Source organism: Silene latifolia, chromosome 10 (genome assembly GCF_048544455.1).
Source record: "Silene latifolia isolate original U9 population chromosome 10, ASM4854445v1, whole genome shotgun sequence".
NCBI classification, from domain to species: domain Eukaryota; kingdom Viridiplantae; phylum Streptophyta; class Magnoliopsida; order Caryophyllales; family Caryophyllaceae; genus Silene; species Silene latifolia.
In genome coordinates this window covers 10,755,939-10,772,203 of record NC_133535.1, presented here as the reverse complement: position 1 = coordinate 10,772,203, position 16,265 = coordinate 10,755,939, and the positions used below count along the sequence as shown (strand labels likewise).

The window sequence follows — 16,265 nt, the reverse complement described above, 5'->3', positions numbered from 1 at the left end:
AGTGTTTACCTTAGTAGATGGTGCAAATACCCTTGGCTAACTATGAGACATGGACCACAGAATAAATCCTCATTTAAATGCCTATATAAATGAAAGAGTGATCAAGTTCAAGAGCATCACACAACTATAGTACTATACAAAATGAAACCAATCCAACTCCAAACAAAAAATGAAAGTCCAAGTTTTATTTCAACCCTATGTAACAAGGCAGCCTTTTTTCTCATCTTTGTTTTTGTAATGCAAAGTATTACTGTAACTTTATCATTCCGTAGTGTTGGCTACCCAGGCAACGAAACTGACCACACGGCATTGCTGGCCATCAAGAGGCAACTATTGCTTCCTTCCAACGGGGTTTTAAGCTCGTGGAACGACTCTATTCACCACTGTTTTTGGGATGGGGTTACTTGTGGGCATAAACATAAAAGAGTGACTGTACTAGATTTGAATTCTAGAGGATTGGCAGGAACCATATCTCCATTCATAGGAAACTTAAGCTTCCTTAAGATCATTAACCTTTACAATAATAGCCTATATGGAGAAATCCCCACTCAATTAGGTCATCTAGTCAGGCTTCATGTACTACGACTATTTAACAACACACTTGTAGGTGAAATTCCAAGCAACATATCTCGTTGTGTTAACCTCAGAGTGTTTTTCTTAGCCAACAACAAGTTAGAGGGAAAAATCCCAACAGGATTAGGATTATTGTCGAAGCTAACAGACTTTCGTGTGCATATTAACCATCTTAAGGGGGCTCTTTTTGACAACATACAAAACCTTACTTCTTTAGTAAATATCGGTGCTTCTTACAACTCATTTACAGGGACTATCCCAAACAGCATTGGCAGGATGCAGAATCTAACCATCCTTGAAGTTGGAAACAATCAACTCTCAGGCACACTCCCCACGTCCCTTTTTAATCTTTCCTCCCTTCAAATTGTTGATTTTGATGCCAACCAATTACATGGAGAACTTCCAGCAAACATTGCCGTCAATATTCCTCGTCTGACATGTTTGAACCTCGAGGGAAACAACTTCAGAGGATTAATTCCAATCACGATCCAAAACCTCACAGCTCTTGAATTTATTGAACTCGATTATAATGATTTTACAGGAAATGTTCCTTTTTATTTTGGGAATTTTAATAAGCTAAATGTTTTATCTCTCGGAGGGAACTTCCTAGAGGGTGACATTAATTTTATAGATACACTTGTTAACTGCAGCCAATTACATATCCTCAATTTGGGACAGAATCATTTTTCTGGAATATTACCCAAATCTGTTGCCAATCTCTCCACCTCTTTGGAATGGCTCATTATGCAATATACTCCGATAAGTGGAAAAATTCCAGAAGGTATTACCAATCTCAACAATCTTGAGATGTTTATTATGGAGAACTGCGAATTAACGGGATTTCTTCCTCAAGATTTCGGGAAGCTCTACAAATTGGAACTACTTTATCTGAACTCCAACAATTTAGAAGGTAAAATTCCCAATTCCATGGCCAATTTATCACGCTTGAGTAAGCTTTATTTAGATGACAACATATTGGAAGGGAGTATACCTCCATATCTAGGGAATTGCCAAAGCTTGTTGTTGGTAAATTTATCATACAATGAACTCAATGGAACCTTGGGTGATGAGCTATTTGAAGGATCTGCTACATTTGTTGGTGTAGATCTGTCTCATAATAATTTGGAAGGCTCCCTACCTTTGGAAATGAGGAAACAAAGTAACCTACAAACGTTAGGTCTGTCTAACAATAAGTTTTCAGGTGTCATTCCAGATGGTTTAGGTGACTGTTCAGAGCTTGAGTACCTGTTATTGGGAAGAAATTCCTTCCATGGAAGTATTCCTTTATCTCTTGCTTCTTTGACTAGCCTTCAACAAATTGACTTCTCTCGAAACAATTTATCTGGCCCAATTCCAGCATTCTTTTCTAAATTTCACAGTTTATATTACCTTAACTTATCTTACAATGACTTTGATGGAAGGGTTCCGATGGATTCAGTATTTGCAAATGCAAGTGCGATCTTTGTTGCTGGCAATAGCAGGCTTTGTGGCGGAATTAAACAGCTGCAATTACCTAAGTGCACTGAGAAGATCAAAAACTCGGGAAAAAAGAAAAGAATAATGTCTCCTGCCCTTAAATTGATAATCCCAATTGTTGGTGCACTAATTGGGATGGTGGCCATAGCATCAGGGCTGTATCTGGCATGTATCAAAAAGAAAAAGACACCTCTTTCATCAGGTTCAATGATGGGAACTCTGACCATGAAAGTGTCTTACGACATGTTACTCAAAGCAACGGCTGGTTTTTCTTCAGAGAATCTACTTGGGATGGGATCTTTTGGATCCGTTTTTAAGGGGGTTTTGGATGGAAAAATAGTGGCGGTTAAAGTTCTGAACTTGCAACACGGTTTTGCATCTAAAAGTTTCATGGCAGAGTGCAACACGTTAAGGAATGTCCGTCACCGGAATCTGATAGGCATCATAACAGCTTGTTCAAGTATTGACTTTCAGAGAAATGATTTTAGAGCACTAGTATACGAGTTCATGCCCAATGGAAGCCTAGACAGATGGTTACATGGAGTCGGTGGAAACATAAGCCTTGCTCAAAGAGTGGATGTAGCAATTGATGTGGCTCATGCAATCAGTTATCTCCACCATGAGTGTGAAACTCCAATAGTGCACTGTGACTTAAAACCAAGCAACATATTGCTTGACAATGACATGGTTGCTCATGTTGGAGATTTTGGATTAGCAAGGTTTCTTACTCAACCACGACATCCGAATCAAAGTAGTACAATTGGAATTAAGGGAACTGTAGGCTATGCTGCTCCAGGTAATAATTGTGTTATTCCTATTTATATTTAGTCTGACAAAAATCATATAACTATGTTATCATCAAAAGACTTAGATGCACAAACTCAGCAATCTGCTGGACTTATTATCTATTTACGACCCATTTATGCGTCTAAGCCTTTGCATTGGGTTCACATGTCAGAGTATGGGCTCGGAAGTGAGCCATCTACTGAGGGTGATGTTTACAGCTATGGCATATTGCTACTCGAGCTAATGACAGGAAAGAGTCCAACAGACAACATGTTCAAGGAAGGCTATAGCCTTCATATGCATGCAGAAGCAGCATTACCTGACCAAGTGTTGCAAATTGTGGATCCATCGCTTGAAGAAGATAACCTTACCGAAGGAACCGAAGAAGCCGAAGACCCAAGGGCAATCCAAGGTGAGCTTGAAATAAGAGTGGAATGCATTACTACTGTGATCAGTGTAGGAGTGTCGTGCTCAAATCATTTGCCACAACAGCGAATGAAAATAGTCGATGCTAGAAGCAGGCTGCTATCAGCAAGAGACAACCTTCTCGGTGCTAGAAACAGGCGGCGTAATCTTCCTGCAAGAGGTATATCATCAGACATATCATGAGTTTACAGTTAATGAATTACTCATGAAGTTTCAATTTGCTTAAAATTTCTGCTAACATAACATTATTTCTACTTGTAGCGCTGATGGTTACAGGGACCTGACGGCCAAAGGTTGATTTTAATCAGGAAAACAAGCGTCCGTCAAATGAAGTGCCAGGATGAAATTATTAAGATTACGAATAAATTGTTAAAAGTATTGTACTACTTATAATCATATACTGTAATTGTGTATTCCTCTTTCTCAAAGCTAACTCGTTTCTTGTGTTTTGCTGAACATCCACATAGTTACAATTAATAAATTGTCAAATACTGTACTACTTATAATTCTCCCCCAATTCCGTTCATTTATGTATTGTGTTTTTCTATAACTAGCTGATTCCTTGTATTAAGCATAATAATATCCACATTTTTATTGCTAATTATTCAAACTCTGCATTATAGGAGTTACATTTACAAAATTTAAACCCCAGCAATTAAAAAAAAAAAAAAAAAAAAAAAAAAAAAAGGGATATTCTCTCGTGTACCCCTGAACTTTTTCGTTTTCATACAGACCCCTCTTTTTTCGCAAAAAAACTTTGACCGACAATAATTCTCTGTTACGAGTTCAGAAAACGGTTATTTTTTTTTCAGACCAATTATCTCGTCAAGGCCTTCAATTTGAAAAAAAAAAAAATCGCCGCTTTTTGAACTCGTAGTCGGTAGTTATGGTTGGTCAAACATTTTTTAACGAACAAACTTTGACCGACCATAATTCCCGTCTACGAGTTGAGACGTCGGTGAATTTTTTTTCAAACGGAAGACCTCTTAAAGACGGTCAATTTGGAAAAAAAGTTTATCGTATTCTGAACTTGTAGCCCAGAGTTATTGACAGTCAAATTTTGTTTGCATGAAAAAAGGGTATATCATAGAAAATGAAAAGGCTGAGGGGTACACGAGAGAATATCCCAAAAAAAAACTTCAAAAAAGAAAAGAAAATTACAGCATTTTTGGTATCCAAATAAAAATAATTAAAAAAAGAAAATGCGTACCTTCAATAATCTTCAATTTCATACTAAAATGTTAGGGTTTGCTAATCTTCCAATTCGGAGGTTAATCTTCCATGGTGTTCTTGCATTTTCTTTCTTTGTGTCAGCAATCAGCATGTGTGATTAGGGACTAAATTAGCCCCTTTGTGATCGTGCTTGGATGTCCGAGATTGGTTCGAAAAATGAAGCATTATGTTGGGCTTGTCTAGATCTGCCAAACAGGTAAACAGGTCGGGCTTAGTTCGAGTCGGTCCATTTTCGGGTTTAACTGCAATTTGGATTGAATCGGGCTAATTCAGGTTATGACCAAGTTATTTAGTAGACTGTGTGGAATAATACACATTGGATTACAGGTTAATCTCGGGTCCTTAGTTCAATTGTCAGGACGGACTATGACTATTCGGATCGGGTCATTCAAGTCGGGTCAGTTTTATCAAGTCTAGGCTTGTAGAGCCCAAAAAGTTAATGGAAAATTTACGTACTATCACTGAACTTTGTCATTTTGCACGTGGTACCTAAGTTTTTAAGCTTGTGCAGCTGTGCACATACTACCCTTGAAGTTTGATTTTCAAGTATGACGTCCCTTTTTTTATCGTTTTAAAAATCGTCAATTAAAGATAACTCTTTTGAAGCTGCACTTCCAACAAAGAATTCATTTGATGTCCATAATGAAAACGCCACACTGACCCCAACAAGTGTTCTTGGTGACGGGTATATCTGTCACAAGCTTGCGACGGGTCAAATACCACCCACAGAGGTAGATAAGACAAAACAAACGCTACTCCCTAGGCAATTTGCTTTTGTCTTAACTCCCCATTTGGGTAAATATTTGACCCGTCGCAAGCTTGCGACGGATATGCCCGTCACAAATGAGAATTTGAGCACTGACCCACTGTGTTTGGCTTGTCTGCCTTTTTCCCAGTTTTGTAAATTTCGATCTTACATAATTTTGAAAAAAAGATCGGCAGAAGCTTTCTCAATTTAACAACACTACAGATCAATGAGTTATTCGAGAATTCAGTCTTTCCCGCGAGACGAGTTAGCATATTAAATACGGAGTATTTTCCTAGTAATGTAATTCCTCAACAACCTTCCGAATGCGAGAAATCTGAACCCTAAATTTCTACAAGCTGTTACTAAAACATGCTTCCTAATCTTGTAATATACCATACCTGGGCAAATGAAACAGATATTGATATTCACTGAGTAGCAAACTCCGCCTATTTTTAACACCCAACACCAAGAGTGGAATGCATTGCTTCTGTCATTAGTGTCGGAGTGTCCTGCTCAAATCATTTGCCACAAGAACGAATGAAAATAGTTGATGCCACTAGCAGGCTTCAACCAGCAAAAGACAACCTTCTGAATGATAGAAACAGACGTATTCTTCCTGCAAGAGGTACGTCATTAGACATATCATGAGTTTACTGTTAACGAATTACTTGTAGCGCTGATGGTTACAGAGGCCTGACCGACTGAGGTTGAATTTACAAGGAAAACAAGCATCCGTCAGTTGAGTCTCAACAAAGAATTTTTAAGACTACCAGTCTATTGTAGTTGAGTGTGAAATGCATTTAAGTTCCTGTGAGTTTGCTCTAAACATGACTAATAAATTATTATGTAATCTACTACGGGGTACTTATCACGTAAAATAGTGGGTTTTCAAGTCGAGCTGGTTTCTCGTGTTAAAAGCATAACATCCACATAGAATGTACAATTAATTCGACACCACCCTACACAAACAAGTCCTCTGAAAGGTTAATCTCAATCCTGCAAATTAATAGCTTATCTTTTTCAGTCGAATTTATGGCTGATAAGTCAAATTACCTAAAACAAACTGTAGGAACAAAAAAAAAATGTACCTATTTGACCCTCACGAAGATTGAAATGCATAATCGACGTGGAGGCGCCACAAGCAGGCTTCAATCAGCAAGAGACACTCTTCCGAATGCGAGAAACATGCAAGAGGAAGAGTATCACTAGACGTATCATATGTTTGCCACTCGCGAAATATTTGAACAGTTATTCAATTACTACGCCACAAAGTTATACTCCATTGAAAACTTCTGATATGCCTGGAAACAACCGGATAAATAAAAACACTTAGTCTTCCTCCACAAGACCATAAGTACAAGTGTAAAACGGGTCAGGTCAAATGGTGTATACAAGTCATGTTGGAAGGGTTAAATAGTACACCTAGGGTTAAGATAGAATTATAAAGACTATACAAATCTACCACAGTTTGATGCAAAAAGCTTTCAAGTTCTGTTGAAAGATCTTTGATGGTTTTGAATAAAACGGAGTACTCATTAAGCGCACGCTGCACTTCTACTAAGTGGGAACAATCACAAGAACAGTAGTGAACATGGTCTATGTTATGTTCCGAAACTAATCGAATTAAAGGTTTGATTGGCTGAACGAAAGAAGGGATATAAATAAAGAAAGAAAATTTAAATAGACTAGCAATTAAAAAAAAAAAAAAAACAAGTAACCAATCAACTAGTCAACTAAGAACAGCATATTTGACAAAGAAAATGATGAATCATTTGACAGAGGCACAATATATATTTTAAATCAGGAGTTAATTAATCGTCATAGTCATTAGTCACTGGAATGTAACTTGTTCTTTTAAGTCAGGCTGACTGCTGCCTATTGCTTGATTATTTAAGTCTGTGGGTCAAATACCAGAAAAAGTCTTCTGTAAAGACTAAAGAAACCGAAATTTGATCCGTGGTGTAGTTAGTAGTTACGCTTCGCTAGCTAATTAGAGGGTGTCGAGTTTGGGAAAGGGAAAGAGAAAGGAAACAAAAAAGGGAATGAAGGGGAAAGGAATGAGATTACCCGAAATTTAGCTCCTTGTTTGGCTAGATAGGAAAGGGAACCCCTTATTATATGTCCACCACTCCAACTAAGATGATGTAAGTGCCTATATAAATCATCATGATGTAAGTGCCTATATAAATCAAAGAGTGATCAAGCTCAAGAGCAACTCACACAAAACAGCTGCTGACAACTACACACAAATACACACAATGAAACCAACCAACTTCCAAACCCAAAATGAAAGTCCACGTAATATTTCTCTACATTGCAGCAAACCAGCCTTTCTTCTCGTCTTCATTTTTCTTATGCAAAATATTACAGTAACTTTGGCATTGCACAATATTGACTACCCAGGTAACAAGACCGACTACATCGCATTGTTGGCCATCAAGAGCCAACTATCGGTTCCTTCCAACCGGGTTTTAAGCTCATGGAATGAATCAATTCACCACTGTTCGTGGGAGGGGGTTACTTGTGGGAGTAAACATAAAAGAGTGACTGTACTAGATTTGAGATCTAGAGGTTTGGCAGGAACCATATCCCCTTTCATAGGAAACTTGAGCTTCCTTAAGATCATTAACCTTTACAATAATAGTCTCTATGGAGAAATCCCCACTCAATTAGGTCATCTAATCAGGCTTAATGAACTACGGCTATTTAACAACACACTTGTAGGTGAAATTCCAGCCAACATATCTCGTTGTGTTAACCTTAGAGTGTTTTTCTTAGCCAACAACAAGCTAGAGGGAAAACTCCCAATAGGACTAGGATTATTGTCGAAGCTAACAGACTTTCGTGTGCAAATTAACCATCTTACGGGCCCTCTTTTTGACATCATACAAAATCTAACTTCTTTAGTATCAATAAATACTATTGACAACTCATTTACAGGAACTATCCCAAACAACATTGGTAGGATGCAAAATCTAACCATCCTTGCACTTGCAGAAAATAAACTCTCAGGCACACTTCCCACGTCCCTTTTTAATATCTCCTCCCTCCAAGTTCTTGATTTTCATACCAACCAATTACATGGAGAACTTCCAGCAAATGTTGGCGTCTATATTCCCCGTCTGACATGGTTCAACCTCAACGGAAACAGCTTCACAGGATTAATTCCAATCACGATCCAAAACCTCACCGCTCTTGAAGTTTTTGACATCGGTGACAATAATTTTATAGGAAATGTTCCTTACTTTGGGAATTTTCATAAGCTAAATGTTTTAAGTCTTGCAGGGAACCACTTACATGGTAATATTAATTTTATAGATACACTTGTTAACTGCAGCCAATTACGTCTCCTATTTTTGGGACCGAATGATTTTTCTGGAATATTACCCACATCTGTTGCCAATCTTTCCACCTCTTTGATATGGCTCAGTATATCAAGTACCTTGATAAGTGGAGAATTTCCAGAAGGTATTACCAATCTCAACAATCTTGAGATATTAGCTATGAGGAACTGCGAATTAACGGGATCTCTTCCTGAAGATTTCAGGAAGCTCTACAAATTGGAACAACTTTATCTAGACTACAACAATTTAAAAGGTAAAATTCCCAATTCCTTGGCCAATTTATCATACTTGTGTGACCTTGCTTTAGATAACAACATATTGGAAGGGAGTATACCTCCAAACCTTGGAACTTGTCAAAGCTTATTGTACCTATATTTATCGGACAATGAACTCAATGGAACCTTGGGTGATGAGCTATTTGAAGGATATGCTTCATTTATTGAACTAGATTTGTCTCATAACCATTTTGAAGGCTCCCTGCCTTTGGTAATGAGTAAACAAGGTAACCTACAAACCTTACGTCTGTCTAACAATAAGTTTTCAGGTGTCATTCCAGACGGTTTAGGTGACTGTTTTGATCTTCAAAACTTGTTCATGGATGGGAATTCTTTCCATGGAAATATTCCTTCATCCTTTGCTGCTTTGGCTAACCTCCAAATAATTGACTTTTCTAGAAACAATTTCTTTGGCCCAATTCCATCCTTCTTCTCCAAATTTCACAGTTTATATTACCTTAACTTATCTTACAACGATTTTGAGGGAAGGGTTCCAACGGATTCAGTATTTGCAAATGCAAGTGCTATCTTTGTTGCTGGCAATAGCAGGCTTTGTGGAGGAATTAAAAAGCTACAATTACCTAAATGCATTGAGAACCGGCGCACGAAAAGGAGTAAGGTGATCATTCCAATCATCAGTGCACTTGTTGGGGTGGTCGCCATGGCGGTAGGGGCTGCAGGGCTGTACCTGGCATGTATCAAAAAGAAAAACACGCCTCTTTTATTAGATTCAATGATGGGGAATGCAGCTATGAAATTGTCTTATGACATGCTACTCAAAGCAACGGCTGGTTTTTCTTTGGAGAATCTACTTGGGACGGGTTCTTTTGGATCCGTGTTTAAGGGGATTTTGGATGGAAAATTGGTTGCAGTTAAAGTTCTCAACTAGCAACACCGCAGTGCATCTAAGAGCTTCATGGCAGAGTGTAACACGTTGAGGAATGTCCGTCATCGGAATCTCGTAGGCGTTATAACAGCTTGTTCAAGCATTGACTTTCAGAGAAACGATTTTAAAGCACTAGTATATGAATTCATGCCCAACGGAAGTCTAGACAGCTGGTTACATGGAGTGCTTGAAAACATGAGCCTTGCTCAAAGGGTGGATGTAGCGATTGATGTGGCCCATGCAGTCTGCTACCTCCACCACGGGTGTGAAACTCCAATAGTGCATTGCGACTTGAAACCAAGCAACATATTGCTCGATAATGACATGGTCGCTCATGTTGGGGATTTTGGATTAGCAAGGTTTCTTACTCAACCTCGACATCCGAATCAAACTAGTACAATCGGAATCAAGGGCACTATAGGCTACGCTGCACCAGGTAATAATAGTGTGATTCCTAATCATAATTAGTCTGAAAAACACCATGAAATAAATTTATCATCAAAAGACTAAAATGCATAAACTAGGTAAATCCCAGGACCTTGATGCTAAAATCAACCACTTCATACATCCACCCATTAATAAGATTAGCTAGCTAATAAATTATTAAAGTAAATGAATGTTCTAAGGCTTGCGTATTTATCTATCTATCTACTCCCCATTTATGTGTCTAAGTTCTGTCATTGTTTCACATGTCAGAGTACGGGCTTGGAAGTCAGCCATCTACAGAGGGCGATGTTTACAGCTATGGCATACTCCTACTTGAGCTAATGACAGGAAAGAGTCCAACAGACAGCATGTTCACGGATGGCTACAACCTTAATCTGAATGCGAGAGAGGCATTACCTGACCAAGTCCTACAAATTGTAGACCCATCACTTGAAGAAGATAATGTCACTGAAGAAGCCAATGACACAAGGGCAATCCAACATGAGCTTCAACGAAGACTGGAATGCATTACTACTGTTATCAGTGTGGGGGTGTCGTGTTCCAATCATTTGCCACAAGAGCGAATGAAAATAGTCGACGCCAGAATCAGGCTTCAATCAGCAAAAGACAACCTTGTGAATGCTAAAAACAGGCGTAATCTTCCTGCAAGAGGTATATCATTAGACATACCCTAAGTAACGAACCATGCTGAAAGTTTCCGTTTTATTAGAAGTTCCGCTAACATAACTTCAATTTCTACTTGTAGCGCTGATGGTTACAGACTTACAGGGGCCTAACCGTCTCGACTGAGGTTGATTTTAATCAGGAATACAATCATCCGCAAATGAAGGCTCGAAATGGGATTAAAATAGAATGTAAAATACTTTTAAGCTCCTGTTAGTTCGCTGTATACAATCATCCGCATAGTTATGTACTATGGTTAATGCACGCTGACCTCCGCAAAAAGTACTTCCTCCGTCCCAATCATTTGTTTACCTTTGATAAAAAACCGTCACAGAATAAAACGGTAAGCAAATGAATAGAATGGAGGGAGTATTACGATTTACGCGTGCTCTAAGAGGCTAACCTCAATTTGTCAAATTAATTGCTTAATTACGATTTACGAATTATTAGTAAAATTATATGAACGATAACATTTACCAAATTTGAATTAAAAAAGATTGTACCTTTCTAAATCTTCAACTCCAAACTTGAAAAGATTAGGGTTTGCTACATTCCATTAACACTTGATTCAATTCCGTGGTTAATTTAACATAAAAGGTTGAAGCTTTTCTTTTCCTCGCTGATTTAGCTTCCATGGTGTTTGCTTCACCTTTCTTCTTTGATTGTTGATCTGATTTGGGAACACGAAATGAACCCGAAATTAACGGGCTCGGGCTCGGGCTCGGGCTCGGTCTCGGGCTTGGGCTTGGAGTTAGGGTTGCTGAACGGATTAAATCAGTGCGTTTTAAATCGGGTCGATTTTAGTTTTCGTTCCATTTCGCTTTCGATCGTGTTCATTTTGGATTGGATTGTTTTAAGTCGGGTGCAGTTTGGGTCAGGTAAATATCAGTTTAGTTGAATTTTTCTAGTCATGATTTTCTCGAGCTAAAGGTAAATAAATTAGTTTAAGGGTGTGTTTGGATAACAAAAGTTGAGGGAAATGGAGGGGAGGGGGAGGAGGAATGAGGGTGTGAGTGTTTGGATACAATTTTCCTCTAAATTTTGCCTATTTTGGAGAGATTTTGATTAGGCGAGGGAAATTGAATCCCTCCAAATCTCTCCTTCATTTCCCTCCACCCTCATTTGTTATTCAAATAAGGGATTTTAAATCTCATACTCTCCCCCTCTTTCTTTTCCCTTCAAATCACTCAATCCAAACACAATATAAATGTATGTAATTACTCTTTTATCTACATATTTGACTCCTTCATGGACTATTTTCCATAATTTATCACCATGGTCTATTGGTGATTATTGAATTCGGTTCAATTATTTATTGGTCTATTGGTCCAGCTGTCCAGTTCTGATTGGGTGATAAATTATAGAAAATAAATATGTTTAATTTTGGTCTATTGGTTCAGTTCTTATTTAGTCAGATATATTTAGGTCCGAATATCATTCAATTACTATTGGATTCGATGCAATTTAGGTTCGATTCGGATTGAGCCGGGTTCCATGTACCATTCAAGTTACTCATATCATGTGTTTGATCGTTATCAAATCAGATAATTTCCGATTAATTTTTGGGGTTCAGATTTATTTTGCTAGGTTTAGTTGCAACCTATCTAAGTAATTGATTCGAGTAAAAAACAACACAAAATTTATTCGGATTTACTAAGGGCTGAAATATTCTGACACGAACTCAAAACAAGTTAAGTTGGTTGAACATAATTCACTTAAAAATGAATAGATTGAAGAGTTTGTGCTTGGTTGTAGAAATTTTAAATGAATGCGCCAAGGTTAAGAATCTTGAGACTCATTTATATAACAATAGGTCTTGGTATAGACGGGTGGGGCGAACAGATGGGTAAAAACCTCTAATAAAATGGGTAGGGGGACAAGGTGGGGCACCATCCATGTGCTTCCCACTTTGTAGCAAATGGGTATTTTGTGAGGGAAAATGGTATCCGTCTATATGTATAGACGGATAATGTTCGTCTATAATGAGAATTTGTGTTTATATAAATAGGTCGAATAATAAAAATCCAGTTAATTTAGACATGAATTTGACACATTCATTTTTTAATTCGACGGTGGGGGAGGTGCCGGTGGTGGTTGTTGGTGACTGAGTGGTGATAGAAGAGATAATAAGAAAAGATAATTGCATTGGAGGTAGGAGGAATTGATTTGGACAGGAAAATGTATGTCATTCAAAAAATGCAGATGTGAAAAGGTAATTACCTAAGTTAATAAAATGCCCTGAACTTGGAACTTTGGAGTGTCTGATAGTAAATTCGGAGGGAAGGGGGAGGGAAGGGAAAGGGGAGAGGGGAAATGAGAAGTTAGTGTTTGTATACAATTTTTCTCAAAATATTTCTTATTGTGGTGAGTTTTTGATTTGGTTTGTAGAAGGGAAAATAGATACCTCCCAATCCCTCAACCTCTATTTTCCCGCACCCTTATTTATTATCCAAACAAGAAATTTTAAATACTCTACTCCTCCTCTCTTTCTCTTCGCTTCCAATCTCTCAATTTAAACACACCCGTTCAAGTTTAGAAGAATATCAGATGGTGTCACTCAGATTCCTAATTACTTCTCTTTTGCAAAGAGAAGCATTACATGAAATACCGGTGTAATGGATAAAACACTTTACTTTATGCGATATAAGTCTCCAAATGCCGTGCTCAATCACATATTTCTCACCATCGTTCAAAATTTAAAAGTATCACGTGTCATATTCACCCTTGCAAGGTTTCAATTTTTACTAAACATTCTCATACTATACATCGACTTAATCCTCTTGCAAGGTTTCGATTTCTACTTTCAAATATTGCACAAACATAAACGCACATTATATACGAGGTATGCTACCCGCCTCATTGGAACTTGTAAGAATTCGATTACAAAAGTAATTACACTCGAAAATAAAGTGTCTATTCAATCAAGTACTCTACAATTCATATTTTATAGTAAACACAATTAAATTCAAGCAAAAAGCTTTCGACACCAATCAAAACTTGTAAATGTGCCTAACAAAAATCTCCAGTGATTGCCATCATTCGTAAAGCAGGGAGCAAGTCATGATTTAATTCCACTATTTGTCTATTTTGATGAATAGATGAAAATATAAAGAGCGTCCGATCCCACACCACACAATAACACATACAATTATACTGCAACATTGCGTCTTGCTTCAGACGGCTGTTTTTCGCCTGAAATAAGACGGGCAACATGTTATCATCATATATCATCATATCATATCATATACTTCTCTAATGCAAAAGCCAAATCGTTGACGTGGCATTCTAATTTACTAGCATAGTCTTATGTGGCGGCTAATGAGCACCATCAGTAAATTCCTAAATCATATACTTCTCAAATGCAAAAGCCAAATCGCTGACGTGGCATTCTAATTTACAAGCATAGTCTTATGTGGCGGCTAATGAGCACCATCAGTAAATTCCTAAATAAAAAAAAAGTCAAACGATGTTTTTCAATTCAACGGAGGTATGAAAAGTAGGTGTGAATGGAATATGGAATATTCCATATTCAATTCTTATTTGATATGAGTATAACAACAGCATAAAAAAAATTAAATAAAAATTGATTGATTGCTAATTTAAAGGAAGTAAATAAGAAATGGAATAATAATCATCTTATGGAAATGTGCATGGAATATGGAACATTCCATATACAATTCTATGTGACTATAACGACAATAGTTTTTTTTAGGATAGTTGCTATTTTTTTTTATTTGATTTGACTCAAAAATAATATGCGAGATATTCTCCCAAAAGATAGCGTAATCAGTTCTCATAACACCCTACGAGAATCACTATAAAATTTACATGCAATCCAGTCATCATCTCCATCGTCACAAATCACAAAAATCGATAACAGTTTTAAGAATAATGCTATGGCTTTCTGCTGCAATTCCATCGCCATACGTCACTTGAAAGCGGATATGTTCACCGCATATATGCTCACCGTAGAGATTGCCGAGGTACGAACATGTAACCGAACCGCCGTGCTCCAATTCAAGGTACAAAAGCTCACCGAGACCGATTAATTGAACAACGAACATGTAGCCGAACAGTTGTGCTCCGATTGGTATCACTGTGGTGTAGATTGAGATTTATTTGAGTAAATGATCGGTTGCTGCCGACGATACATATATGTAGCAAGTTAGCAACAACAACGTTAACTGAAACATCGGCCCTGCCGCCGAATTCCATTTGGTCCAAGGCGGACACATGCATCCCATGTAGTGTATATTAGAAGAATTAGATATCAGGGAGAAGTTTGAGAGAGATCTAATTTGTGTACAGAGTACACTTTAGAATTAGATAGAAACTTATTTACGCGGGTTTTGTCTCTTCAATTTTGACGTGGAGGGCTATGTTTTGGCCAAGTTATATGTTTTGGTCAAGTATATTTATTGGGTTTACACAAATTTTCATTTAAGGTATGCATTATCCATCTGAAACTTGAGCTATATCAAATCACACAACAAGTTGTCTAGGTAATGCCAAATTTTTTGTCTTTATTACAACTATGTGGTAATATTTGACCATTTTAAAATTTAAAATACAAGAGACACTCCGTCTAAAACAAGACTTACTTATTTTTTTACATACTGAAATAATTAGTTTATTACTACTTCGTATCGTATCTCATTGCGTTATATACTTTATGTACGAAAAATATATTGTAAGACGATTTTATAGTATAAGAAGATCCATTATGATAAAACTATTTATTCATGTAGTTAATTGAGTTATCGTTTTATAAGATTGGATCGTCTCAAGTGCCAAACCTCTCACAAATACCTGATGTTGATATATGTAAATTTTTAGTGAATAAAATAAAATTTAAGCTTTAACCCAACTCTTGGAGTATTTTTTCGTAAACCGAGTCTTCTAAAGTTTTAATTATTTGTCTTCCACTAATTGTTTTGTAAGAATATTTTACATATTCTAAAAAATGGTGCTATAATGTAATTAAATATATCCTTATTTTATTGTAAATAATTTATCATACTAATGGACACACTATATGATAGGTCATGTATGTTTAATAATTCGAAATTAATTACTCCATAAATCATTATATTTTCGCTATAGCTATTAATAATAACATTCATTTAAAATTCTAAAAACAGACCCGTGAATTTCACGGGTTAAAACCTAGTTTTACAATAAAATGTTGTTATTTTCTGATAACCATTATTTTTCACAATCATTTTCAGGATAAAAGGTGACACCTCTAGTAATAACATTTTATGGATTAAATGGTTACATTCTCTTAAAAAATGACAACATTTTGTCGTCCTTATTTTAGACCGTCTAAAATAAGAATTTGTGATATACAAAAATTTCACGCGTTGGCTTTAATTATTCTGTAGCTTCAAGGATCTCACCTATTGCGA

The 16,265-nt window shown here is 37.0% G+C and overlaps 1 protein-coding gene across 1 annotated transcript; it reads left to right on the top strand.

The window, feature by feature from the left end:
• The first annotated feature begins 141 nt into the window (after positions 1-141).
• Positions 142-3,803, top strand: LOC141605064 (uncharacterized). Its single transcript, XM_074423692.1, has 3 exons — positions 142-2,845; positions 3,008-3,421; positions 3,523-3,803. Exons 1-3 carry the CDS (start codon positions 142-144, stop codon positions 3,543-3,545), a joined length of 3,141 nt encoding a protein of 1,046 aa, XP_074279793.1. The 3' UTR covers positions 3,546-3,803.
• The last annotated feature ends 12,462 nt before the right edge of the window (positions 3,804-16,265 follow it).